At 33.5% G+C, this 27,500-nt stretch overlaps 2 protein-coding genes across 2 annotated transcripts; one reads left to right on the top strand and one right to left on the bottom strand.

The window, feature by feature from the left end:
* Positions 1-988: 988 nt before the first annotated feature.
* Positions 989-22,351, bottom strand: LOC124428790. The gene is made up of 6 exons (XM_046973286.1): positions 22,184-22,351; positions 15,257-15,658; positions 14,714-15,196; positions 13,274-13,516; positions 4,869-5,110; positions 989-4,604 (listed from the first exon to the last, which is right to left on the bottom strand). The coding sequence occupies exons 1-6, from the start codon at positions 22,349-22,351 to the stop codon at positions 2,198-2,200; spliced, it is 3,945 nt and encodes a 1,314-aa protein (XP_046829242.1). The 3' UTR covers positions 989-2,197.
* On the top strand, positions 15,933-26,867 carry LOC124428566. The gene is made up of 7 exons (XM_046972787.1): positions 15,933-17,616; positions 19,422-19,500; positions 20,152-20,470; positions 20,741-25,352; positions 25,888-26,159; positions 26,279-26,427; positions 26,629-26,867. Exons 4-7 carry the CDS (start codon positions 25,118-25,120, stop codon positions 26,819-26,821), a joined length of 849 nt encoding a protein of 282 aa, XP_046828743.1. The 5' UTR covers positions 15,933-17,616; positions 19,422-19,500; positions 20,152-20,470; positions 20,741-25,117; the 3' UTR covers positions 26,822-26,867.
* The last annotated feature ends 633 nt before the right edge of the window (positions 26,868-27,500 follow it).

The raw sequence follows: 27,500 nt of genomic DNA, 5'->3' as shown, positions 1-27,500 counted from the left end.
TTATTTTTTTTCTTGAATTTTTATCTTGATCGATCGAGAAAAGGGATTTTAGATCCCTTCGCATAATACGGAAATTATTATATATAATATATATATATAATATATATATATATATATTTCTCTCTCATTCTCTCTCTTTTTCCTTTTTTCCTCATTCTCTCTTATCATTTATCATTTCGTCGTATTGACGGCTTCTTTTTCGCGAATAAAAGAAACAAGCAGGTTGACCCTCGTCGAACATCGAGCGGTCGGGTCGACTAGGGCAACCCGTTATATTCTCGCTCCCTTTTTCCTTCGAACCTTCTTTTTTTCTTCTTTTTTTTTTTTTTTATTTTCTCTCTTCTCTCTCGCCCGTACATGTCTTCTCTTTCATCCCATTCCCTTCGCATTCGAGCGTTATCGATATAATTATATCTAAACTCTCTTTCGCGCGTATATAATTGTATATCTTGTGTGCACTCGATCGCCAAGGTATTCTACCTCTATGTCCCTATCCCTATCCCTATACCTTTTCCCTTTTTCCTTTTTTTCCTTTGTTCACTTTCGTCATTTATTTTTTATCTTTCAGTCTCTCTCTCGCTCTTTCTCTCTCTCTCTCTCTCTCTCTCTCTCTCTCTCTCTCTCTTTCTCTCTTGTCCCTTTATCACATTCTCTTCGTACGCAAAATGTTTTACAACTACGCTTACGATACTATTCCCGTATTTGAATTTTTTTTTTATCGTGAATTCACGCTTGCTTTCTTTCTCTCTCTCTCTCTCTCTCTCTCCTTTTCATTCTCATTCTCTTTTTTTTTTATTAATTTTTTTTATTCTTTTTAGTTTTATTTATTTATTTATTTATTCATTTTCGCTCTCGTTCTTGTCGTCATTATTATTTTTTGTTGTTGTTATTATTATTATTATTATTATTATTATTATTATTATTATTATAATTATAATTATAATTATTATTATTATTATTATTTGTATTAGATTTTCTATTTCTTTTCTTTTTTTTTTTTTTTTTTTTTTTTTTTTTTTAATCGCGTTCACAGCGTTATACTTGAAACGTTCAAATAACTATCGCATCTTTTTTCTTGTTATTTGTTTTTGTTGTTTTTTTTTTCCTCTTCTTTCCTTTTCCATCCTTTTTCATTTTCATTTTCTTTTTCTTAATCTTTTCTTATCTTTTCTTTTCTTCTTTTCATTTCTTTGTTTTTTTTTGTTTTCTTTTTTTAGTTGTTGTTGTGTCATTATCTAATATCACTTCTAACACGATTCTAATATCGTTCCTCGTAGAAATAATAGTGCGATATTGGTTTCTAAATTCGACGACGACGACGTCGTTTGACATCATTTATCGATGATGATGCGCGCTCGATCAAACGTGAAACGGAAAAGAATATATTTCTCTTCTTTTATTTCATCGTAAAATTTCGACAATGTTCTTATTTCTTAAGAAATACACGTTACGATCGTCGTCCGATCAATTCGTAAACGTGTCGCACTTTTTATTAGACTAAAATATAATAATAATAGACGATAGTATCGTCGATACTTGACCCTCTCTCCTCATTTTAACGTGACGTACGCAGCTTTTTATCGAAAGAATCGTAAATTTCTTTTTTTTTTGTCTTTTTTTTTTTTCTTTTTTTAAATATCTCTTCCTGATTTTCCTATTGGGTTTTTCTTCTTTTCTTTCTTCTCTTTCTTTCTTTCTTTCTTTTTTCTTCATCTTTTTTTTTTTTATTTCTTTTCTCGATCGTAATCCCTCTCCATGTAGGCCAACGAAGTTTAAAATGCCTATTTCGAAGGTCCCTTTTGTTGAAGTTTCTTTTCATTGCCGTCCGTTTGCCGGTATTGTACGTTGCGTTAAAAAAAAAAAAAATATATATATATATATATATAATATATAAAAAGAAGAAAATAAAATAAAAATAAAGAAATAAATCGGAAAAAGAAGAGAGAATATTTTTCCATCCTCCAAATATCACAGGATTCTCATCGTAGAATCTTTATCGGTGAAGAAAGGCGAATGGAAATGGATTGCGTTTAATACGATAAGGATATGATAAATTAAGATTAATGAAATATTTGTTTGATTAAAAAAAAAAAAAAAAAAAAAAAAAAAAAACAAAAAAAAAATACGATGAGGAATTGAGATATGGGAGTAATGAGATAAATGAAAGAAATGCTTCTCGTCGATAACGAATCGAGAGTTAGACCGTCGTGACGTATTGCCGAAGTTCGGTGGCCTCGCCGTCCTCATTGGCGAACCAAGGATCTTTGTACTTAGGCACCTCTTCGCTTCGAGCTCTATAAGGTCCACGAGCTAACTCACGAGATCGCATACGAGGTACCTCCTCGCTTAATGACCTTTTGCTAGGGTCCATCGTAGTTGGAACTTCGAGAAGGGCTTTTGATCTTAGCAACTGTGGTCTCTGTCTACCTTTTGGCTCTTCGCTCGAGGCACGAACTATCGTGTGTTGCGGCAGTGCTAATCTTTCTTCCAATTGATAACCACTTTCCGATCTGGCACGAAGAGCGGCTTTCTTTTTGGATGCCCCACGGCGTTCCTTCACGATGCTTTTCCTTTGTTGAGCCGGGGAATATGTTTGTACCGACAATTGTTGCTGTTGCGATCTCTGTCTTTTAACCGGTGTGGTTGGTACCTGGGGTGACCAAACAGGCGAAGACTCGATCGGACTGGGTGCTCTCTTAATCGGTGTTTTCTCAGGTGATTCGTCCTTCCAGGCACCCTGATAAATTGGGAAGGGCGATACCTGGTTGAGAAAACGCCAACGAAAGTCTTCTTCCTCTGTACGAGTTTGCGTAGTTGCCATAGGTGGACAATGAGTCGGTGTAACGTTGTGAAAGGGAGACCAATCTTTTGGTTCCTCGGACTCGATGGTAGGTCCTCGGATTGGTCCACCACTGGCATCACTAGGCGAACCATCGTACGGTGTCCATTTGATCTCGCTGATGTGCTTTTGCTCGCGCTTTTTAACCCCAACATTTGGCAATGGCGAAGCGTCCTCGTACGGTGCCCATTTGGCATTCGCCACCGTTATCTCTGGCGATATTAAACGTCGTACGATCCTATTCTCCAGTCTTGTCATTTGCCTTGGATCCGGATCAGGCGACATACTCCTACGGATACTATACCTTGGTCTTTCTCTTAAACTCTTACTTTTACCTGAATCAGCTGAATCACCTCTCGACCATCTCGATTCTTTCTTTTCGGCTGGCAACGAAAAATGTGTCTTCATTGCCCACTTAGCACGAGGCTTTCTAATATCCTCGGTTGGGCTCGCAACAGTTTCCTTTTGTTCCCATTTCTTCGACATACCAGTTATACTGAGTATACTTTTGGTTTGATGGGCAGAACGTACCAACTTCGGCCGTTCCTTTACTTTCTCCTGTTTAGTTAATCTGGATCCTTCGCTGGCATGTTTCTTCAGTTCGGGTCTCTCATGTGACGGCGCGACTGGTTCCTCTTCCGGTGTCAGGGATTTCGAATAAACCATCCTTCTTTCAGGTTGTTCCTTTTCTTTTGGTATTTCCTTTTCTACCCTGTCTTCCGACTTTTCTTCCTCGAGCTTTGGTGGCTCGACGGGCGACGGAGAAGGTGGCAACGTCTTTGCCTTCGGACATGTACATCTAGGTTTTGGATTAGGTAATACCTCAGGTATCTGAAGAGTCCATCTGGCTTCACGTGCCATCCTCGTATCGTCGCTACTGTGTTTTCTAAGATCGTGCATCGGCGGTGCCAAATAATCAGGCTTAACCGACCACTTGTCCGTCTCAGCACTGTGATGCTTTCGAAGATCACCTCGTTGTACCCCATCGTGTGGTTTCTTCTCTTCGGGCGTTAAATTGTGACAACTGCACTTGGTCTTTCTAGCCAAGTCAACGTCTGTGCTAGAAGTATGAAGAGCCCAACGGAACTCAGTACCCTCACTCGCATGTTTCTTTAAGTCCCAGATCGCGTCGTCCGGTGAGAGGAAACTTGTGTTGGCCCATCTTGCCTCGACGCTACGATATTTACGAAGTTCGACTCGATCCCCATCGTCAATGGATACATCGACAACCGACGAGGAGACTTCGCAGCTGCAGGTTCGACTTGCCGATGGCGGCGGTGTTCTCGTTGACTCCAATGGCGGTGCTTCGATCGCATCTAAATCTTCGATCGTATAAACAATCTCCTCTTTTCGTCGTTGACCGCACGATGGACAACGACCACCTTGGATTATAATGTCCTGATGAATCGGATGTTGTTTTTGCGGCTGCTGCTGCTGCTGCTGCTGTTGTTGTTGTTGTTGTTGTTGTTGTTGGTGCTGCTGCTGTTGCTGTTGGTGTTGCTGAATTTCTTGCTGGCGTTGCAACGTCGACGTCGAGGCTGAGGCCGAGGTCGATGCGGAGGGGTCAAGCTGCGATCGCAGCTCCTCGTCGTCGTGCCGACCGTCGTCAGAGCGTCGTAACGTCGCAGCCGTGCGGGTAGATGCGCACCCACAAGTGTGTATAGCTCCGTCAAGCCGCCTTGGTGGGTACCGCGACTCCGGAGACGACGAGACTCCGTTCGAGGCCACTTCCAGATAGGCTGCCACGCTCGTCGGCTCCGCAAGCCTAATTAAATATTTTGAATTTTTATTGAATCCTTACACGTATATCTTTTTTTTTATTTTTTGTTTAATTTTTTTTTCTTTTTTTTTTTTTTTAATTCTTCCATCATATTATTTGACAATACGTAAAGGTAATACAATTTCGATAAAAATTATTAGAATTTAATCAAATTTATTAAATGAAAAATTTTTATATAATCTTTTCTTCACTACCTTCAGTTCGGCGAATATTTCGGTGAAGAAGCCAGGCTCGCTGTTGATTCGTAACATTTCGGAGCTCAATCGATTGACGATCAACAGACACCTATCCCAAAACTTATCCTTGCTATCCTCGACGAGGAACGGCTTCAAAGGATAACTAATCTCATTGCCCATGTAACTGTAGCTCAAATAGAGGCACGTTAACACGGTTGCACGAAGTTCCCTCTCGGAAGCTTCGTCTCCATCGACTAGTTCTCTTACAAGCATATAGACGAACACTACGTTGGCTGGGTTGATAAATGCTACGTCCTGCAAAAAGAAAAAAGGAAAAAAAAAAGAAAAAAAAAAAAAGAAAGAAAAGAAAATGAGATATGTCAGTGTCAAAATAAATGAACTCGGTAATAAGAAACGTACATTTTCTATATGTCCTATCATTTGTAATTTAATAGGATACATTTTCTAAAAGGGAGAAAAGGATGATTCATGTACAGTGTGTCACGTTACTTACAATGCAAAACGATAAGCAAATCGATGATTCGATAATTGAAAGTACTTCTTAGAAGTATGAAAGAAAAAATTTTAATCAAAGGAATAAATTAATAAACATCATGCTCAACGATAAACATTATACTCATTGAAACAATGAATTCAATTAAATCCTTTCGTTTCTACTTTTATTAAAAAGAAAAACAAGAACAATAAAACAAAAAAAAAAAAAAAACCAACAGAAAGAAGAAAAATCAAGCCCTATATGAATACCAATTAATCGTACCTTTGTTACCATTAATTCGATAATCATTCGACATGATCAAAACATAAAAGTTCACACCCTCTTGTTCCAATAAGGTAGAAGAAATGTTCATTAAGAAATTAGGCCACGATAGGTAGGCCGATATCTAAGGCGTGAGTGCCTATCGTGATAGTTCGTGTAGATGTGGAAGAATATAAGGGGGAGGATAGTTATAGAGAGGGTTGTAATCGTTTGATAGTGTTGGTTTAATGTACACGTAGCCTACGATCCATGATCATATAACCACAATATGGCCTGGACCTCACTCCCTCTCTCTCTTCCTCTTTCTCTCTCTCCTAATAGGAACGATATTTATACGAGAATAATATAAGATAAGTGTGTGTAAGAGCGCGATCGCATGAAATATCTTATGAGCCGTGTGATCGTGTGCACGCATAGAAACGGCAATATGGCTGGAGATTCGCGTGCGCAGGTGAGCGTATCGAGTCGTGTGGGTGCACATACATGTAGGTGCAATGGTTCGAGTATTGCACATGTAGGTGCATTATAACGGTGAGACCCCGCGATGACCCGACAGGATCGATGCCCCCAATACGTTTTCCCGCCAACCAGCAACCTGCTGCTGGCTGACTGGCTGGTTTGCTGCCGCTAGTAGCTATTGTCGTTCTCGGTTACTATTATACTTCTTACACCTTAGTTACTTACACCTACATGTATGTATATATTCATAAAAGCTTATATCGCTATTAGTGTCATTCTCCATTGTCGTCATCATCGTCATTTTCCTTCTGTTAACGATACCAAACCAACCACTCCCATTCTCTCTCTCTCTCTCTCTCTCTCTCTCTCTCTCTCTTTCTTTGTCTTTATTGATAGGTTTATACTTATAATCGTTAGCACGATAATATACTCAATGTATATTTAAATGTATGTATATATAAGTTCGCTCCAGATTAAATATAGTTTATGGATTATAAAGGATCAAGATAAATAAAATTTGTTAGATTTCAAATAATTAATATTAAATATAAATGTAATTATATCGAACGATTTATTAATGTTAATAATGTTAAATAAAATTTTTCTTATCAACTTGGTAAGATGTATATATGTATGTATGTACACTTACATATAAATATCGTAACTTGATCCATTCGAGGGTAAAGAAACGAGGGAGAGATATAATGGTAAGACTAGTATTATACCTAGGTACCCTCATGTTCGGTCGATATTGGCTAGGGGTGAGCGGCCTGTCGTTACACCGTATCTGCCTCTTCCTAGTCGAACTTAGGCATTACGTATGTATGTATGTATGTATATATGTATGTATGTATATATCTTATGCTTGAGAAACGTGAACAAGAAGTTTATTCTTTTCGAAACTTCCCCTCTATGATACGATTAATCGAACTAAAGGGACGAAAGAGATAATGTTTCTTTGGCTTCCACGTGATCAGAAATGCATATCTATCTATTCATCCTATATTTTTCTTATTTCCTATCCCTTGCACGTGTTTGTGAATAAAAGAAAGAAAAAAGAAAAAAAAAAGAAGAGAAAAGAAAAAGAAAGAAAAGAGTATCTTCCTTTTATCTACACACATGGGGCTTCTTCTTAACCAGATCTTTTTTTCTTTTCTTTTCTTTTCTTTTCTTCTTCTTCTTCTTCTTCTTCTTCTTTACCAATGACGTACTATATCATAACATATCTTTTGAACGACTTCAAGTACGTCGTCTAGACTGAATGGATTAGTTTTTTTTCGAGTTAAACGACAACGTGTTGCTTATATGCATATATATATATATCTATATATATATATATATATGCATATAAGCCTAAAACATAGGCTTATTGAATAATTTATAAAGGAAATAAATGAATAATTAATTTATTTTCTTTATTTTATTAAATAAATTATTGAACCTTTTCAGATATAATTTCAGTAACATTAAATTGTCGATTGAATCTATATTGAATTTTGACGTGAGAACTTTGTAATAATATTTGAAGAAGATTGATTCGAGATAAAAGAAGTTTTACTTTGAGGTAAAATTTTGAACGATGAAATTGTCGATTGATCTATTTTAAGGTAAGATATATTTTCTTGGCGATAGTAGTCTCTGTAATAATAGTTGAACAAATATGATTCGAAATAATATTGGTTCCTATTGTTAAATGGAATTCTACCAAAACTGGAATGCCTGCTGAAAAAAAAAATATATAGAAGACATAGCCTTCAAAGATAATAGAAGATCTGGAATCTCTATCTTCGAAATACATTGACTTCGATATCCGTTTACACAGGAAAACCACTCTAATGGAAAACGTAGGAATCTGAGAAGATTCTGGATGATGCAATAACTTTGATCATTTTTGTATATCTCCTGTTCCGTTTAGAGATAAGAAGAGAAAGCATTATTTTACTCTTATCTAACACTTGTTTTGCGTATTTGAATCAAGTCTCTATGAATTTTAGTTCCGGAAATATTTCTATGTAAATGAAAGATGTGGCAAAGTAAAAACAACAAAAAAATGGTTTCTTCGATAAAAAAAAAAGAAGATTTGTTTATAATTTGTTTATAAATTATTTATCAATTTTATAAATCAATCTAAATCTAAAATTATTTCTTTGATAAAATAAGATGAATTTAGTTCGTAAGAATTTTTTTATAACAAATTGTTTATAACAAATTGTTAATTAATTATTAACAATATGCTAGAAAAATAGGGTATATTCTACCCTTTAAAATGATATTCGTTTCAAGTTTCTACGATTTTTAGATCCGAAGATATTCTCATGTAAATGAAAAACGTGGCTATTAACAATATAAACAAAAAATTGTTTATTTCGATAAACAAAATAATTTGTTCATAAATTTCTTATCAATTTTATAAATCAATTTCAACCTAAATTTTTTTCTTTGATAAAATAAGATGAATTTAGTTCGTAAGAATTTTTTTATAACAAATTGTTTATAACAAATTGTTAATTAATTATTAACAATATGCTAGAAAAATAGGGTGTATTCTACCCTTTAAAATGATATTCGTTTCAAGTTTCTACGATTTTTAGATCCGAAGATATTCTCATGTAAATGAAAAACTTGGCTATTAACAATATAAACAAAAAATTGTTTATTTCGATAAACAAAATAATTTGTTTATAAATTTCTTATCAATTTTTTAAATCAATTTCAACCTACATTTTTTTTTTTGATAAAATAAGATGAATTTAGTTCGTAAGAATTTTTTTATAACAAATTGTTTATAACAAATTGTTAATTAATTATTAACAATATGCTAGAAAAATAGGGTATATTCTGCCCTTTAAAATGATGTTTGAATCATGTTTCTACGATTTTTAGATCCGAAGATATTCTCATGTAAATGAAAAACTTGGCTATTAACAATATAAACAAAAAATTGTTTATTTCGATAAACAAAATAATTTGTTTATAAATTTCTTATCAATTTTTTAAATCAATTTCAACCTACATTTTTTTTTTTGATAAAATAAGATGAATTTAGTTCGTAAGAATTTTTTTATAACAAATTGTTTATAACAAATTGTTAATTAATTATTAACAATATGCTAGAAAAATAGGGTATATTCTGCCCTTTAAAATGATGTTTGAATCATGTTTCTAGGATTTTTAGTTCTAAAGATATTCCTATATAAATAGAAACGTTTACACTGACCCACTGACCTACATAATTTCATTCAAATTAGCTCGTGACACACTGACCTACATAAATTCCGAGAATTTACGCATCTCAGCTGACCGAATTACTACTACTACTACTATTACTACGAACAGATGATCTATACGAATGATGAATGAAAATCTTTCGAAGGCGATATCTCCGGAACGAAAAGTCGTAGAGACTTGATTCAACCACCGTTTTAAAGTATAATTTATTCTTTATTTATTGAAATATTGCAACAATATCGATATAATAAAATCGATTTTGTAAATAATTTTTAAAATTAACTTTTTTCTTTTTTTTCGTAATAAAAACAAAACCATGATGAAATCATTCAAATTCTTATTATAATTATATAAATTTTATTTTGTTTATTTAAACAAAAAAAAAGGAAAAGAAGATTTATTAATAGTCTATATATATATATAAATAAATAAATATAGAAAATTGAAAGATCAAAAACTCGAAAGACTTCTTTTGTAATAAGGACATAATTGTGATGGAAATAGTTAAAATTTTTATTGCAATGACATAAATTTTATTTTGTTTATTAAAAATAAGGGATAAAAGACTTATTGATAATCGATAATCTATGAAATTGAATAATTGAAAACTATAAAAATTTTCCTTTCTTAATAAAGGTTCTACGCTTGGTCTGCATTTATCCTAAGGTTATCTTAAACAATTATTATATGTAAAGTGATCTAATATAAAAAATCATAACTTTATTATTATTGCTATTAATTTATTACTGCTGTCTAATATATTTATTATTATTCCTAATATTTAATATTTCTAATATGGTTTCTAAACTAAATATATAAATCAAAATATCTCCTAAATTAATAATTTTTCACGATTTAATGTTTATTTAATGGTTTAATAATTTTCTTTTTTATAGTGAACATCGAGATGCATCGACTAATTTAATGAAAGACATATGATCCTATGTAAAAAAAAAAAAGAGAAAAAGATATATTTATCCTTCAAGTTCACCTATAAAAGAAAAAAATGATTACTACCATATTATGGTCTCATCCATATCGTGATCGACTTTTGTAAACAAAGTTTATCCATATTAAAAAAAAAAAAAAAAAAATATGGAAATATTAAAAAATGATCAAGATTATAGGCCAACCTTGTATATCGACATTCTAGAACAAGCAAAATACGTCATAAGAATATATGGGACTGATTAGATTTGACACGTGCAGCTACAACATCAATGCTTGTTGATGTCACGAGGAAACCTCATAATTGTATAAACCGCAAGTGGTTTTGCGTGGTTAGTCTACCTTGATTTTTTTTTCTTTTTTTTTTTTTTATTACTAGTCACCTTGAACATTCAAATTGACAACTATTTTATTGTTAAACAATATTCATAACAAAGAATCGATAGTTTGTCCAAATGAAATAAATAATAGATACATGAATAATGTTATATGATAACAAGTGTAAGTTTAAAAATTATATTATAATATGAAATATCGTTTATCAATAGAAATATATTAAAAATTTATATCTTTATAATTTTTATCAAGGAAAAAAAATCATATGTACTAATTTATATAATAAAATCAAAATCGATCCTTGAAAGTAGGTATCTTTGGTAACATGTATACCGCATTAATGCATTTGCCTTCTCTCTTTCTCTCTCTCTCTCTCTCTTTCTCTCTCTTTCTCTTTCTCTCTCATTTTTTTATCCCCTGGGACAACCCATAAAGTTAAGGGTAGAGAGGCCAATGCACGAAAGGAGATCTAAACCCTCCGCATTCGGCAATAGAGGGGTGAATGTCCCTGTTAAAGAACCCTGCCGCATTTTTCCACATCCAAGGGTGGCTTTGCAACGTTGCTGTGCGCAACCCTCTTGCTGCACGTGACCACCCCTTCATCTCTGTGGTTTCTCTCTCTCTCTCTCTCTCTCTCTCTCTCTCTCTCTCTCTCTCTCTATCTTTCTTTCTTTCTTTTTCTTCTTTCTCTCTGTTTCAGTCTCACAACCACACATAGTTCTGCACATTTCTTATAACAGTGTTTCTCAATACGAGTTTCTTATGTTAAAATAAATGAAAAGAAATTTTGAAATTATAAAGAATAAATATTAATCATTTCTTTGTACATAATCGTATTAATTAAAAAATTAATTCAATTCGAAGTTGATTATCATTTATGAAATAAATGAATAAAAAAAAAAAAAAAAAAAAGAGAGAAGAGAGAGAAATGATTCTTTGCTTTATGATTAGGCATTTGGAACGACTCGAAAATAATTATCTTAAATTATCAAATACTGTGTCCAAGCACGATAGAACGTTAATATATTACGAAACGCGGCACGAACGCATCCAGAATTTTAACAGCGTTATCTGAGGTAAGCCGTGTACGTGTTAGAGTCGTGGTTTTAGGGCCAACGCCCTTAACGAAAAAGGGTGACCTAGACCATATCTCGATTATCTATCATGAAAATTATCAGTCACGAAAGCTCGCCAATGAATTCTACGAAGAAATTCTACGTATAAATTTTTTCTCGTGACTCGTGTTTTATTATATATATATATATATATATATATATATATATATATATATATATATATATATTTGTTATATAAATATACATTTATTTCATATATTAATATTTATATTATTAAAATATTTATATATGTATATTATATTATTAAAATTATTTTATATATATATATATATATATATGTATAGAAAATAAAAAAAAAAAATATATATATATATATAAAAGAAGAAAAAAGAAAGATAAAGAAAAAGAAAAAGATCGATGAAAGTAAACGATGACGTAGGTATATACTGAAGCCTGAGAGTGTGTATGTGTTTATGTGTGCGTGTGTGTGTGTAATAGTAGTAGTAGTAGTAGGTGGGTCGATCGATACACGTTTTATCGTGATCGTCGTGAAAATGCTGTGATCTTTTCACGTGACGGAAGGAACTTTCTTGGAAATGTAAACTTTGAGGAGTTGATTATAGACAACGAAAAATGATATTGTGCACGTAAAACATTCGAGCCTTCCAACTAACGTTAGATATCGTAATTGACGTTCGATGATCGATTATAAAAAAAAAATAACTAACACGGAGGACCATTTCGATCAACGATATCCATGAAATGGGATGCCGGGCGGTAAGAACGATGGGATGGGAGAATGAGAGGAGGTGGGAATAGTCCAAAATTTGCATAAACCGCAAAAGGATATTAGCATAAACGTCGGACATCTTTTTACGATTCCTACGAAATAATATCTTTGCAAATGGCATAATCGAGTTCACACACATATACATGACCTATCGTTAAAATTTTATAACTCTCTAAAGAGTTCCTAATGTGATTAGAATTTTGTCATTGATATCTTGTATCCAAATCGAAATAAATAAATAAATAAATAAATAAATAAATAATAATAATAATAATGACGTCATTAAAAAAAAAAAAAAAAAAATTAGAAAATGCAAAATAAAACAAAGCAAAGGAAAAAAGAACGTAGGTGCTATGTTCCCTTTAAATATTTCGAAAGAAGAAAAAGAATAATATCGGTTATAGAAAACTCGTCCATTCGTCGATCCACCTTCCACCCCTTCCTTCTCCCATCCCCCCCAGCACCCCTCACCGCCTCTTTGCCCTAATCTCGTGAACATTAGGATTGACGAGTCCTTGGCGACTTTTATACGCTTTTATTCCCCCATGGAAATCGACAGAAATCGCGAGGGTCTTTGATGCATTTGACCGATTTCTCTCTTTTCCCTGAAGAGATGTTGCCCAGTTGAATGTTTAATGATGCGTCGACAAGTAGAAATGACATTTTCGTTCTAATCTAATATATATTTTATGATGAAATATTTCAATCACGTATACACACAAATATATATATTATAATATATAAGGTATATATGATATATATGTATGGTATGTATATGTGTGTATATATTGTATATATATATATATATATATATATATATATATATATATATATATATATACATATTCCAAAATAGGACTCACCTGCCAACCCTGAAGCAGGAGACTCCTATCGACTGTTCTAAGCCACATTACTGCGTCACCAGCTTGGAAGTCCCTTAATCGCGTGCATTTCCTGTGTAGGAAGACGCCGAGACATTTTAAAAGTTCCGACGTAGATGCTTGGATGACGGTTTTCCTTGGTCCAGGTGGCAATGGTTTCTGGACCAATTTCTCGCACGTAGGATTGTGCGTAGTATGATTGTTGTTAGACGCCGGGGCTTTCGTCTGTCGAATAATTTATTTGATTTGAGAAAAATTTAATAAGATGGGCGAGAGCGAGGATGTGGAGGAGAAGTGGTGATGGTGATAAAGAGATGTGATAAAGGATTAATTGGGAAGGATCAATCAGGTATTATTTATTTATTTATTTATTTATTTATTTATTTATTTATCGTTCGATTAATTAATAAATCAAATTGATATAGATATTATTCTACGAAGAAATTCGTCCATATGGATGAACGAGAACGTTGTCTTATCAATCGACGAATTTTGCCTATTGATTATGACATAATAAAAAAATAATGTCCGATATATATATATATATAATTATTATAAATATTATATTATTTTGATATAAAATATAAATAAAATATATCCGTCGAGATTCAAGCGACGATCGTTAGATACGGTTTTATATCGTCTTAATAATCATAGACTCGTCCATAGACGAACTTACTTCGTAGACTCGCTCGACTCTTTTTTTTCTCAATCATATTATTCAAAAAATGTAAATCATTGAAGATATTATAATGTCTTTGAATAATTTTTATTAATCGTTACGATTATTAGATTTATCAATAATAACGTTTTATTAATCATTACGATTATTCGATTATTCAATGATAATTAATAAAAATATGATGTATCATAGGAAAGATCCATTAAATATTGGAACGATTGAAATGTTGTCAATTTATAAACGATATAACGTAAGCATAATTAATTGTAATATTGGTATAAACGTTATTTTTGTTAAAGATGGGTGCATCTTCCAACTACGATTTTATATATACACACACATATATATATATATATATGAATACATGTATATATGTACGTACGACGTCAATGAGAGTAGGTGCTTGGATAATACGTAGAAATCCACGTGTTATCGAGCGTATTCCCACGGCGATACTTATAACGTATTAATGAGAAAATGTTAAAGAGCACGAACGTTTTTATGAATAAGACATAAACGAGCATTAAGTGAATTGAAAGTTGTGAAAGTTCTGCGCAATTGGAAAAAGAGAAGAAAAAGGACAAAAAAAAAAAAAAAGAAAGAAAAAAAAATAGGAAAAACAAAAAGAAAAGATAAACAGAAAAAACAAAGTAGATATATTTATACGTCGAAAATATCCCTTACAAAGGACAATCTTAATCGCAAGATATCGTGCAATCGTGCAATATAATCGTGCTTACCTGGGGTGTTTGTATATTCTTATTCTTATCGACGATGGGAATGTTATCGAGTGGTTGTCTAAAAGCGATATTTTTATTCTTATTATCGAGCTTCTTCTTATTATTGTTCGCCGTACTGAATCGTTTCCACGATAGAGCATTGATGAATAGCGAGTGTTTCTTTAGATTCTTCTCGAGTGCATTCTTCTCCGAGATAATTCTCGCATTGTCGTTATTGTTCAGATTAATATTATTGTTTTGCAATGAATTATTGTTCGACGGTGGATGACTCGTTGGAGGCGCCGGCGCCACCGTAGCCACGGCACTCTTATTCTCTCGATTTTTCGCATTGTTCAATTGCTCGTAATTGAAGTTGTTCAAAGTGAAATCGGTTGGATGTTGATGGGTGGTTGGGGGATAGACGGAGCCACGTCGATCCCTTGGACTGAATGACAAAACAGTACCCATGGCTGCTCGTTGTTGTTCTTGCTGTTGTTGTTGTTGCTGTTGTTGTTGTTGTTGTTGTTGTTGTTGTTGTTGTTGTTGTTGTGGTTGGGTTTGAGCCTGCTGAGGCTGAGTTTGAGTGGTCTGAGTAATTTGATGAGTGGTGGTTCCGGGATTGCTCGTTTCCTCGTTGGAATCGTTTGAATTGCCGGAGTTATGATTACCCGGATTGTGTGGATTACTTTGAATATTTTGTTGTTGCTGTTGTCCAGCAGGATTCGTATTACGTTGATTATCTGGATTTTGGGCCTGGGAATCGTGGGATTGGTCGGACGTAGTGGGCGGAGGTCTCGGTGGACTCTGTGTCGTAACGCGTGGCGGTGGGGGCGGGGGTGCTCGAGGAATCGAGGACTCCCTCGAGGGTCCCGTCAGCGGGGTCGCATCCCCTGGCTCGATGGCCTCCTCCACGACGGGACCCACCGCCTCGCTCAGCCGACCTCCCAGCCTGCTGACTTCTTCCTTCTACCGGAAGGACACGACCACCACTTCCTCCTCCCCCACCTTCCTCCTCCTCCTCCTCCTCCTCCTCCTCTTCCTCCTTCTCCTCCTTTTCCTTTCCCCGTCGATTCTTTCGCGTAGATATCACAAATTAACCCTTCTCTTCTAACCGATCTCTTCTCTCGCGATTTATCTACGAATATACTTTGGGATTCGTCTACGATATTTCACCCACGATGCTCACGCACCCTCTCTCTTTCTCTCTCTTTCTCTCTCTCTCTCTGTGTATATATATATATATATATATATATATATATATATATGTATGTATGTATGTATGTATATATAAAAAGAGAGAGAGAGAGAAAGAGAGAGAGATAGAGAAAGAAAGTAATATGGCCGTAGTCGAACGATCGATAAAACTAACTACAAGAAGAGTTGGTCGTCTCAACGACGATCCAAAAAAATCACGCTTACTCTCTTTCCCCAACACGCTTTCAGGAATCACCTGGATATTCGATAACACTTTATAGATACACGGATCTATTGATTGTGATAAAAACGAAATTTCTTCAAGAATTGAAGATCTTCGGGTCCAGGTGTATTCCTGAACGTCGATGGCGGCGACGAAGATGTCGGGTGCCGTGCAAAATGGCCGTAGTACGATCGATGCTCCGTCACTTCAAAGACGTCGAGACTAGTCTACGGACTTCAATCCAAATGGATCTTCTTTTACTTAACGAACTAAACTTCCTACAAACTTTGGATTTATTCTTTTTCTTCTTCTTCTTCTTCTTCTTCTTCCTCTTCTTTTAATTTCTTCTTCTTAACGAATCCTCGAAACAATTTAATGAATTTGATAACTCTTGATAAACGTACGGACCCTTATTAGGTTGTCCACTTGGCACGATGTTCGACGTATCACACGAGACTGTTTCTCTCTTTCTCTTTCACTCCTTATAACTGAACTCCCCGTCCGCCTATCTTCAACTTCCTGGCCGCTGTCGCACGAACGTTTTGTTTATCGGCGAACGTCGCGAGAGCTCCGTCGTGCCGCGGCGATTCGTCGCGCTCGGCAACGCGCGCACGAAAATGAACGAGACGGGGGCGGATTGAGAGATACGTTGCGCTGCTGGCTTGCTAAAGAGAGACAGACAGAGAGAGAGAGAGAGTGTATGTGTATGAGAGAAGGAGGGAGTGAGAGTGAGAGAGAAAGAGAGGGAGAAAGAAAGATAAAGGGTGGGAGAGAGAGAAAGAGAGAGAAATCGAAAGAAAGAGCGAAAGATAAAGACAGATATGTATATATATATATAGTGAGAGAGAAAGAGAGAGAAAGAGAGAAAGAAAGAGAGAGAGAGAGAGAATTTGCGAAAGGGATGGTGCTTACTTGGGTTAGGGTGGGGGAGGTTGCTTCCAACGAGCACGCGCGTGGTTAAGATAAAAAGAGATAGAGTATTCGCGCGCTTGCGTTTTCCAAAGAGAGAGAGAGAGAGAGAGGGAGAGAGAGAGAGAGAGAGTATGATAGATAGATAGAGAGAGAGAGAGAGAGAAGTAAAATCGTCGAGACGATACGATGCTCTTCAAAGTTCTCGGCCGATTGTCGGCGTCCTCGTCGACGTGTTCGTCACAGTCGGTCGTCGTCGTCGTCGTCGTCGTCGTCGTCGTTGTCGTTGTCGTTGTTGTCGTAGTTGTCGTTGTTGTCGTCGTCGTCCTCGTCCAGTTCGTCGTGACTTCGTAGACGATTCAACGACCAACCAAGACGTAGCACGCCCCATTCCTCTTTGGCAATGCGCGCGCATTGGTTCGATAAACGTGAAAGGCGAATGTCGATCGTCGGGGGTGATAAAAAGAGAGACGAGAAGAGGGTGGGAAAGAGACGAAAGAGAGAGAGAGAGAGAGAGAGAGAGAGAGAGAGAGATAGAGAAAGGGATGGATCTTGTTGAGGAAGAGACTACTGCGTTAGAGACGAAGGGAGGAACGTTGTACGGAAGTCCATGATAAAGTGTATACGCCCTGAGATTCCTCTTTGAAACCTTAGCAATCCTGATTCTTCCTCTTCTTCTTATACTTATTCTTCTTCTTATTTTTCTTCAACATTAATCAACAACAATTTTACGTTTCTCTAAGTTTTAATGTGTAATAATAAATGGAAGATATTTTTCATTTGAAATTAACAAATGTTTCCTTTTGCTTTTTTCTCTTTCTTTTTTTTTTGTTTTGTTGTTTTTTTTTCTTTTGTAGATCTGTAATGTGTCAGAAGACACACACGAGAAAAAGAGAGAAATAGAGAGATAATTATTTAAGTTTAGCGATATTATTATTTTTTTTTTTTTTTTGATAATCTTCTAAAATTCAATCTCTCTCTCTCTCTCTCTCTCTCTCTCTTTTTCTCCCCCCCCCCCTCTCTCTCTCTCATATAAATATCTTAAGAGTATTTCCCTCTTATGCTTCATCTTTTTGGTCTCTTAATGGTTTTCTACGTAGATCCTCTTGACTCAAGGTAGGTCGAGATTTTTGCGTCGAGAGACCCAGAAAACAGAGACTAACCGGAAGTCTTCAAATCTTTTATTCTCTCTTTCTCTCCCTCTCTCTTTCTCTCCCTCTCCCTTTCTCTCTCTTTCTTTCTCCTTCCCCTTTCTCTTTTCTTTTTCTTTTTTATGATCCTGGAATGGACTATATACTTCGTTATTAATTTCCAGCTCCAACCTCGAGGCTTGATCCACATAAATCTTTTACGTTTCAGGTATTAAATAAAGAAGGAAGGCTCTTCTTTTTTAGCCCGCAAGGTTTCATCCTCGCTCTCATACTACGTCGTATGTACCCTCTTCGATCCCTCGACGGCGTCCTACGCGTTTATCGACTTCTAAATAAAAATGCTTTTCTTAGACGATGAAAAAGAAAAACAAGAAGAAAAAAAAAAAAAGAGGGAGAAAAAAAAAGTAATTAATGTTTTTTTTTTTTTTTTTCTTTTTCTTTTTTCTCCTTCTACGACAAGCCACTAGAGATCCTTCGTTTTCTTTATTTCCATTATTTTTCCATCCTTCAGGTATTATAAAATCGATTGATTATTTTCAATGACTCTGTTTACTTTTATAATTTCTTTTGAAAATATGGAGAAGCATGTAACCCGATTGTCACTTCGACTTTGCATTTTCTTTAACTTTCGTATACTCCAACGTGAAAAGTTTTCTGACGTTATTTACGTCTCTCTCTCTCTCTCTCTCTGTGTGTGTGTGTGTGTATGTATATATGTTTCTAGAACATAGATATCACTGTCCCACTTAGAAATAGTATAAAATCATATTAGAACCAAAGATATCAAGTATTCGTGTAAATTTGTTTCATCCAAGTGTAACTGTCTGATTAAGAAGAGAACTAACTACTTCCAATATCGTACACGCTTCTCTATTAATTCTGAAGAAGAAAAATCATTGATCAATTTATCGATCTATTTAAAAGCTACATAGATTATATTCTACACGAATATTGATAATAAATAATTAGATCGTTGTTGAGAAAAATTTGTTGGCAAAAGAATTTCTATTTTAAGACAAATAAAATAAATAAATTCAAATACACACACACACACACACACACACACACACACATATATATATATATATATATATATACTTAAAACAAAGACGCGAAAAAATTTGACCTTATCAATTTTCCATCGAACCATTAAAACTTCCTACGAATTTAGCGAATAATCTAATAAATTACACTCGATCGATCGATTAATACCAAAGTATAATAAGTAGTCGATTGTTTGAAATTCTCCCAGGGAAAGAGCACGTCGACGTTTGGATGGGGAAAAAAAAAAAATCAATTGGGAGAAAATTTTCTTTGCCCGAGAGAAAAACGTAAGTAAGAAAAAAAAAAAAAAAAAGAAAAAGTAAAAAGAGAAAAAAAAGAAGGAGAAAACAAAGGGAAAGATTAAAGATTAAAATTGTCAAAATTGTTTGAAAGAAATACATAGGATTTCTTCAAACGACGAGTTCAGATGATTGAGGAGGGTCAAGGATATTGTTCCTTATATGTTTCGTTAAATTATTCGTTAGTATTATTTTTTTCTTCTCTCTCTCTCTCTCTCTCTCTGTCTTTTTTTTTTATATTAAAGAAATAGAAGAGATTCGTTTATCTCGGATGATTTATTTTTGAGAAATTTTATACAATAAAGTCATATAAATGTTTATTAATTTCCAAGGTACGTAATGATCGATTAAAAGCGAATTGAGAGATTAATTTTGTCGATGGTTTTTATTGATTTTTTCGCGTAATTTAAAGCGAGAAAAAATAAAGGAGAAAGAGAACGAGAAGTAGAATCAAAAGGATTTAATTATCCCATTTACAAAACGCAGATTTGCATCGACAATTAATCATCCCTTTTTATTTCTATTAGTTTTAACCTCTCTCTCTCTTTCTCTCTCTCTCTCTCTTTCTTTCTTTCTTTCTTTCTTTCTTTCTCTCTCCTTCTCTCTCCTTCTCTCTTAATAAAATAATTTATTAAATAGAAAGTAGGACGAATACTTTATAAGAAAATCTGTCGAATTGGCTCGGTGAAAGGAATGCACATTTAAATGAAGATGAGAAAGGATATGAAAACAATTTTGGTCCAAAAAAAAAAAAAAAAAAAAAAAAAAAAAGAAAAAGAAAGTAAGGAGAAAAAAGGAAAAAAGAAGAAGGAAGAAACGAAAAAATCTTTCGGAAAAATCCGGCAAAGAAAGATTTTCCGGTCTAGGTCTCTCTCATCTTTAAGGGATTTCCCTAGTCGTTTGACCCTAATGGAATTCTCCGAAAAGCTGATTCGACCCTGAGATGAACGCACACATGGTACGACGATTTTAAAATTCTATGCATCGGGTTATTAATTCGAAAGTAGGATGCAAATGAGAACGGTGCAAATGCTTAGAATATAATATTTTTCAAAACGAAACATAACAAATTTTTGTCATCTCTCGTGTACGTGTATGACGATATATTACCATAAAAATAATATATATATAAATATATATATATATATATATATATTTCTAAATAATTTATTTATACTCTCTTTTTATTTTTCTCTATTTTTTTTTCCTTTTTTCTTTTTTTAAAAAGGATCAAAAAAACTTCGTTCACGTTATGGACTAGACACAACGAAACACTTAGTTCATTGATTTCTCAACGACACATTGTGAACGTGGTTGCATGTCGACAAGTAGTAAACCGTATGTTTCGTCGAACGCAATACGAGGAACTCATGCAATTAATTACTCGACTACTATACACTCGAAAAAGATTCAACATTGCGTGCGTAAAACTAGAAACGGTCGATCGATATTTTACACGCGTGAATAGAAGAAAAGGGGGATGAAGAGGAAACAGATCGACGAAGGAAGGAAAAAAAAAGAAAGAAAAAGAAAAATGGAAAAAGGAAAAAAGCAAAATAAAAAGACAAAACAAGAAAAAGAAGAAGAAGATAAAAAAAGAAAGAAAAGAAGAAACGAAAGGAAGATTCAAGTTATTTCAAAGTAAAATATCACGGATGTACATTCACGACGCATTTTTTCCTCCTTCTTTTTTCTTCTTTCTCTTTTTTTTTTTTTAAATATCTTTTTCTCTTTCAAATAATTCATCATAAAATTATAACGACGTTTTAAATTAATGAAAACAATTGAAAGAAAGAAAGAAAGGAGGAAGGAAGGAAAAACAGATGGGGGAGGGGGAGGAAGAAATGAAAATAAAAGAAATATACAAAGAAGATACAAGAAATTATTATCGAATTCTGAGAGTAAAAGCAATTATGAGCAATGGCTTCGATTTGATAATAAGGGATGATACGCGTACGAGTTAAGAGGGTTGAAAAAGTGGAGGAGGAGGAGGAGGAGGAGGAGGAGGAGGAGAGGGGCCGAAGGGGAGGTAGTTGCAGAATAAAAGAAAACGAAAAAAAAAAGAGAAAAACAAAAAGAAGAAAAATAAGAAAAAAAGGAAAAAAAAAAGGAAAAAAGAAAGAAAGGAGTCACACAGGTGTCAGGTCGGGGCTGCTCCATAAAAGCGATCTAAAAATACGTTCGTTCGCTGGTGTCGCGTTGGCGTAAAATCGCGGCTCGTTCACGCGGCATGTCTATCGGTGTGACCCCAATACGTAGAGTTTCCATGTACGTACATCGACTCTATAAAAAAACATACGATCTTTTATCGTCGACAATAAACTAACGAGAGATAGAGAGAAAGGGAGGGAGAGAGAGAGAGAGAGAGATAAATATCGAGATCGAATATCAGGAAAGAAATTATATTTAAAAATATGATTTATAACGTTACGTTCATTTTCAAATAAATTTTTATTTAACGTGAATTTGATAAAGTTTAAATTACGTTAGAAACTAAACGTAAACGATATTTAATAATTGATTAAATATTTATCTTGATAATGTATTATCTTATTATCTTATTTCGTCTTAAGAATTTAATCGACACGTATACAGGACGACGAGACTCCTGACTAGTAATCTAATTAAATAGACTGTAAAATAATTAATAACGTCAAAGTATTTCCATAACCGTAGAGTCCTCTCCAACATCATCGTTGTCGTTGTCGTCGTCGTCGTCATCTTCCACGTAGCCGATGAGTTTTATTATAGAGCAAAGCCCTGCACTTAATTCGAGCGTTAATACTTTATATTCGATACTCGCTCTGAAACTTTGCCTTGCTCGAGAATAGATCATCATGTTTAGTCTCGAAATAATAGAACGCGACATAATTAACAAGTCGGCTCGGAATATAACGTCTCTCTTTATTATATATCCAACGTGAAAAATGTTGAAATCTTATTTCTTCCTTCCTTTCTTTTTCTCCTTTATTTTTTTTTCCTCCTTATATCCTCTTGATCTATAAATGGGAATAAAACGACGATAAGAACAATGATCAAAAAAAGAAAAAAAAAAAGAAAGAAAAAAAGAAGAAGAGGAAAAGAGAAAAAAAAATAGAAAATAAATAAATAAGGAAAGAAAGAAAGAAAAGGGAGAAAGAAAGGGACACGTGGAATAATTTAAAAATGAATCCTTCAGGAGGGAATGACAAAAATCGCATACTCGTCTTTAAAACAGCTGACGTGTACGAGTAGTAATGCGAGTGAGTGGCTCAGACAGACAGCACGAAGAACATCATCCCCTTTAGAGAAAGAGAAGGGGCTCCAGACAGACGAACACCCTCCGGGCAACACCCTACCAACATCCCCCGCATCCCACTTCAATGTCGGCCGTCCCATCGCCATAGCAACCCCATTGGATTCAGTAGGCATCCTAAGCAACCGTACCAACCCCTCCCTTTTTTACTTCTTTCTCTTTTATATCCCTCTGATCGCTTTGGGACCTTGTGGCTACAGATTTACACCGAAACACTTCACTTTTTCTTTTTCTCTCTTTCTTTTCTCTTTCTCATTCTCTCTCGCTCTCTCTCTCTTTCTCTCTCTCATATCTATTCAAGAAAAATCAGTCTGTTTCACGAGTCTCGATAATGCTTAAAACTTTTGATTATAATTATAGAAAGAGAGAGAGAAAGAGAGAGAGGAAGGGAAGAAGGAAGATAGAGCGAAAGAAAGAGAGGACAATTAAATTTTATTATAATTAAATATAATGACAAACATTGTATCATTTCATATGACATTAAAATTAATTGTACAATATTGATTATACATATATCGTATGACATTATACATTAATCTATCTGTAAAAGGAATTATTGTACAATGATTGAAAACAATCTAATTTACTCTTGTATTCGTAATAAAAAAAAGTAAAAAAAACAATTTTTAATAATAATAAAAATAAAACTGGTCCTATATTATATAATCCAAAAAATCATCTTCCATATTCTCGAAAGTAATATTAACCTATTAAAAAGTCTACTATAATTATAATTCAAATAGGAGGGCGAAAATTTTTCCCGCAAAACTTGATTTGTAACAGGATCACATAACACGCGAAGAGGTAGCACGTTCTCGCGTACTACCTCCTGGTAAGTTATATTCTCCTGTTCAAAATTCCAACTTACAGGGACCGCAAAAATTTTTCCCGTAAAACTGGATTTGTAACAGGATCACATGATACGCGAAGAGGTGGCACGCGAGAACGTGCCACTTCCTGATAAGTTATATTCTCCTGTTCAAAAATCCAAATTACAGGGAGCGCGAAAATTTTTCCCGTAAAACTGGATTTGTAACAGGATCACATAACACGCGAAGAAGTGGCACGCGAGAACGTGCCACTTCCTGGTCAGTTATATTCTCCTGTTCAATATTCCAAATTACGGAGACCGTAAAAATTTTTCCCATACAGCTGGATTTGTAACAGGATCATATGATTTGCGAAGTCGTGGCACGCTGAAACCCTTGTTACCTCATGGTTCGTTTTATTTTCCTGTTCAAAAAATTTAAACTACTTGAAGCCTGAAAATTTTTCTCGCAATTCTGGATTGCAAAGTCTACTCAACCTTTTCATATAGTGTATACAAAATGATAGAAAAAAATTTGTAGGTGGTCGTTATCCATGAAAAGTCTTCTAATTGATATTGAATGAAAACGAATTGATCATTTTCGTTGTATTTTTCATTGTATTTTATTTGGAATATTTAATATCGACCTTCTTGTTTCTCTATATGAAAGATAAAAAAAGAAAATTATCCTTAAAAGGGACAATTTTCGTAAAAATAATAATCGATTTTTCAAATGAACTCCTTTTGTGTATCGATACTCGATATCTTTCAAGATGTTCGAACCATTCGAAAAAGGAAGGGGAAAATAGGAAAAAAAGAGTATCAATTTCCTCAATCTAAATTAAAGTAAAATATTTTCATAATGTACGTTTCACCTGTCTATCAAATTAAATTATTTACATTTTCTAATAATAATTTTATAGAATTAGATTTGATAATTGAAGCGCAGAATGTCGGATTCGAAGTTTTACGAGTATTTCTGTCCTGAAAAAGAAGAAGTTAAAGAAATGAAAGAAGAATTAAAGAATAAAATGTATAAAAAGTTAGCCTACTTGTCGACTCGTTAAATAACAAATTTAATACCGATCATGTTTGCACTTTTATCGTGAAATCTTATTGTGTTTAATAAAAATATATATATCACTAAATTACTATCTACTACTATCTACTATGATCTAAGTAGTAACATACGAGATTCTTTCTTATCTCGTCAAACGAGTCAACGAGCCGAACGTTGTTTCCTTTATTTTTTTTTTTTTATTCAAATTACTTTCCACTTATTTTGTTATCTCGACTGAATCGAATTCACGAGTACTCGTAGGAGAAGGAAGTAGTTCTTGTGATCATCCTAGTTTCGTAGATTCTTTCAGTTTCGAATCGTCATCGTTGTCGTCGTCGTCGTCGTCGTCGTCGTCGTCGTCTCAACCAATCTCTTTTTATTACTCGGTATTGCATCGTCAAACGATTTCATAAAATTTAATTAGAAATTTCTAATAGAAGAAATGTTTAGTATTTTCATAAGAATAAAAATATTATTCTTACTTGGCTCGTTAGACGTTTTAATCGTCGCAGAAAATGATAATACCACATCTTTCTTTCCAACGAAAAGAGGAAATAATTCTAGTTTTGAGTTAGCTACGAAGATAATCGATTCTACGTCGTTTCATTCGGATGCAACTCAGGCTCCTTCGATTCCAATACCACAGCAACTCTTACCGACGAGTTATTATCTTCCTGGTAAAAAAAAAAAAAAATTTCTTCCTCTTCTCTCTTTCTCTCTATCTCTCTTGTAAAATTACGATAAATTGTAACGACGATGAGTTAAGAAAAAAAAAAAAAAAATATATCACAGAGCGACGAAAAAATTAATAATTATTATCAACTATATGATAAATATTTCATATCGAATTAAATTATTCATCGATCGATTGTCATTTTAAGATTAAACAATTCATCGGCAATATAATATTATTGAGCTAATTTTTATTATTATAAAGATTGACAATTTCTTTTGTTTTTTATTATATTAAAAAAAAAAGATGATAGGATAAAGGTCTTGATTTAATTATACGTACGATAATAATTACGCAAAATTGTTGATATAAATATTTTAAGTATAATTAATCACACGTAGGATTCTTTTGTCATTTTAATATTAAATTAAGTGGCAATGATTATCGAGCTAATGGATATATTAAGAATGATATATATATAATTTTTGTTCTTTTTGTTTCATTATTCCTCTTTATAATTTATATTAATTATTAACAAGCTTTTCAGCCACCAATTGTAAATCGTCGAAGTGAAAATTTACCTTACGATTTCGAATATCCAAACGTTGGTTATCCAATAATGCAAAACGTTGACCAAGCGATAGCACCAACTTCTAAGCAACTTGTTATAGTCAGTTTCATTGGATTACTTTTACTTCTTGCTATCATTCAAAATACATTAACTTCGGTCAAGAAGAAATATAATTCTTTGGATGATCTTCCATCAAAACGAAAACGAGATGTTCATGCTATTTATGATTATTCTTCTATCGTTAGTATCACTTTTTTTTATACTTTATCACGTCAATGTTAAATTAATCTATACGATATTTTTTATTAACTCTTATTAATCGATATTCAATAATTGTTTTTCCTTTGAAAATTTCATAGATTCCGGAAGAAGAGAAGAAAAATGTGGAAGAAATCGTATTGAACGACGATGCACGTTTACGTTGCATTCAAAAAACAATTTGTCTTGAAAATCAAAAATTATTTCAGGATTTTGGTGTAATAGGAAAATTACTGGCGAAATATCTAACGTACGTGTTCAATAACTATTGTTTTATCTATCACGTAGATAAATATAAGATGTATGAATGTAATCGATATCTATTAGGATGATAATAATAGGTTTTTGTTTTTTGTTCTTTCTTTTGTTTTGTTTCTTTTTCTTTTTTTTTTTGTTTTTCATATTCACATTTGACATTATCAATAGTACAGATAATTTTCTTTTATTACAGAAGAAATGTTGAGAAATCCATTAAATCATCATCGGGATGGGATCGATTGATCGAGGACGCAGGATCAGCTGGATTACGCGATGAAGATTGTGATCTTCTTTATAGGGATTGTGATACTCCTATAGTTTTTCTATCGTCGATCAATGATAAGAAAAGTCCTTCGAAAGAAATGAAATCTAAGAGTACAAAATAAATTTAAAAAAAAATATCATCGATATAATATAATTAAATATGATATAATTTTAATGAGTATTGCAAAATTAAATTAAAAATAAATAATAAAATTGATTATTATTATCAGTTAAAAAGATTTTTTATCTAATATATTCCATCATTCTTAATTGATATTATATTTATTTTTATTTATTAGAAATTAATATATATATATATATATATATATATATATATTAATTTATATATATATATATATATATTAATTTATATATATATATATATATATATATATAAATATATATATATATATAAATATAATATAATATATAAATATATATACGATAAGGGATGACTTGTGTCAAGAATGCGAAGAGAAATGAAAGACGGGCGATATTAATGACTTTTAATTTTAATTACAATATGCTGTGTTGTGTTTTTTTTCTTTTTTTTTTTTTTGTTCTTTATCCGCTACAAACATCGACATCTAGCCTGAACTATTTTAAACAGCAGTCCGCTCTATACACACACAATTTATTACTTTCTCTCTCTCTCTCTCTCTCTCTCTCTCGTTTTTTATCCATTTTTGCCGTTCTCTTTCTCACTCTCTCTCTCTCTCTCTCTCTCTCTCTCTCTCTCTCTCTCTCTCTCTCTTTCTTTCTTTCTCACTCTCATTCTCTCTCTTTCTCTTTTATTTACGG

Source organism: Vespa crabro, chromosome 13, assembly GCF_910589235.1.
Source record: "Vespa crabro chromosome 13, iyVesCrab1.2, whole genome shotgun sequence".
NCBI classification, from domain to species: Eukaryota; Metazoa; Arthropoda; class Insecta; order Hymenoptera; family Vespidae; genus Vespa; species Vespa crabro.
Note: the sequence above shows the minus strand (reverse complement) of the source record. Positions and strands in the feature narration are given on the sequence as shown.

Excerpts from the sequence above, each read along its gene's own strand:
- LOC124428790 (XM_046973286.1), bottom strand. The coding sequence starts at position 22,351 with ATGATGATCTATTCTCGAGCAAGGCAAAGTTTCAGAGCGAGTATCGAA. Across the intron at positions 15,659-22,183 it reads ATGTTGGAGAGGACTCTACG|AAGGAAGAAGTCAGCAGGCT; the intron begins GTTATGGAAATA and ends TCCTTCCGGTAG. Across the intron at positions 13,517-14,713 it reads AGAATATACAAACACCCCAG|ACGAAAGCCCCGGCGTCTAA; the intron begins GTAAGCACGATT and ends ATTATTCGACAG.
- LOC124428566 (XM_046972787.1), top strand. The coding sequence starts at position 25,118 with ATGTTTAGTATTTTCATAAGAATAAAAATATTATTCTTACTTGGCTCG. Across the intron at positions 25,353-25,887 it reads GACGAGTTATTATCTTCCTG|CTTTTCAGCCACCAATTGTA; the intron begins GTAAAAAAAAAA and ends ATTATTAACAAG. Across the intron at positions 26,160-26,278 it reads TTTATGATTATTCTTCTATC|ATTCCGGAAGAAGAGAAGAA; the intron begins GTTAGTATCACT and ends AAAATTTCATAG.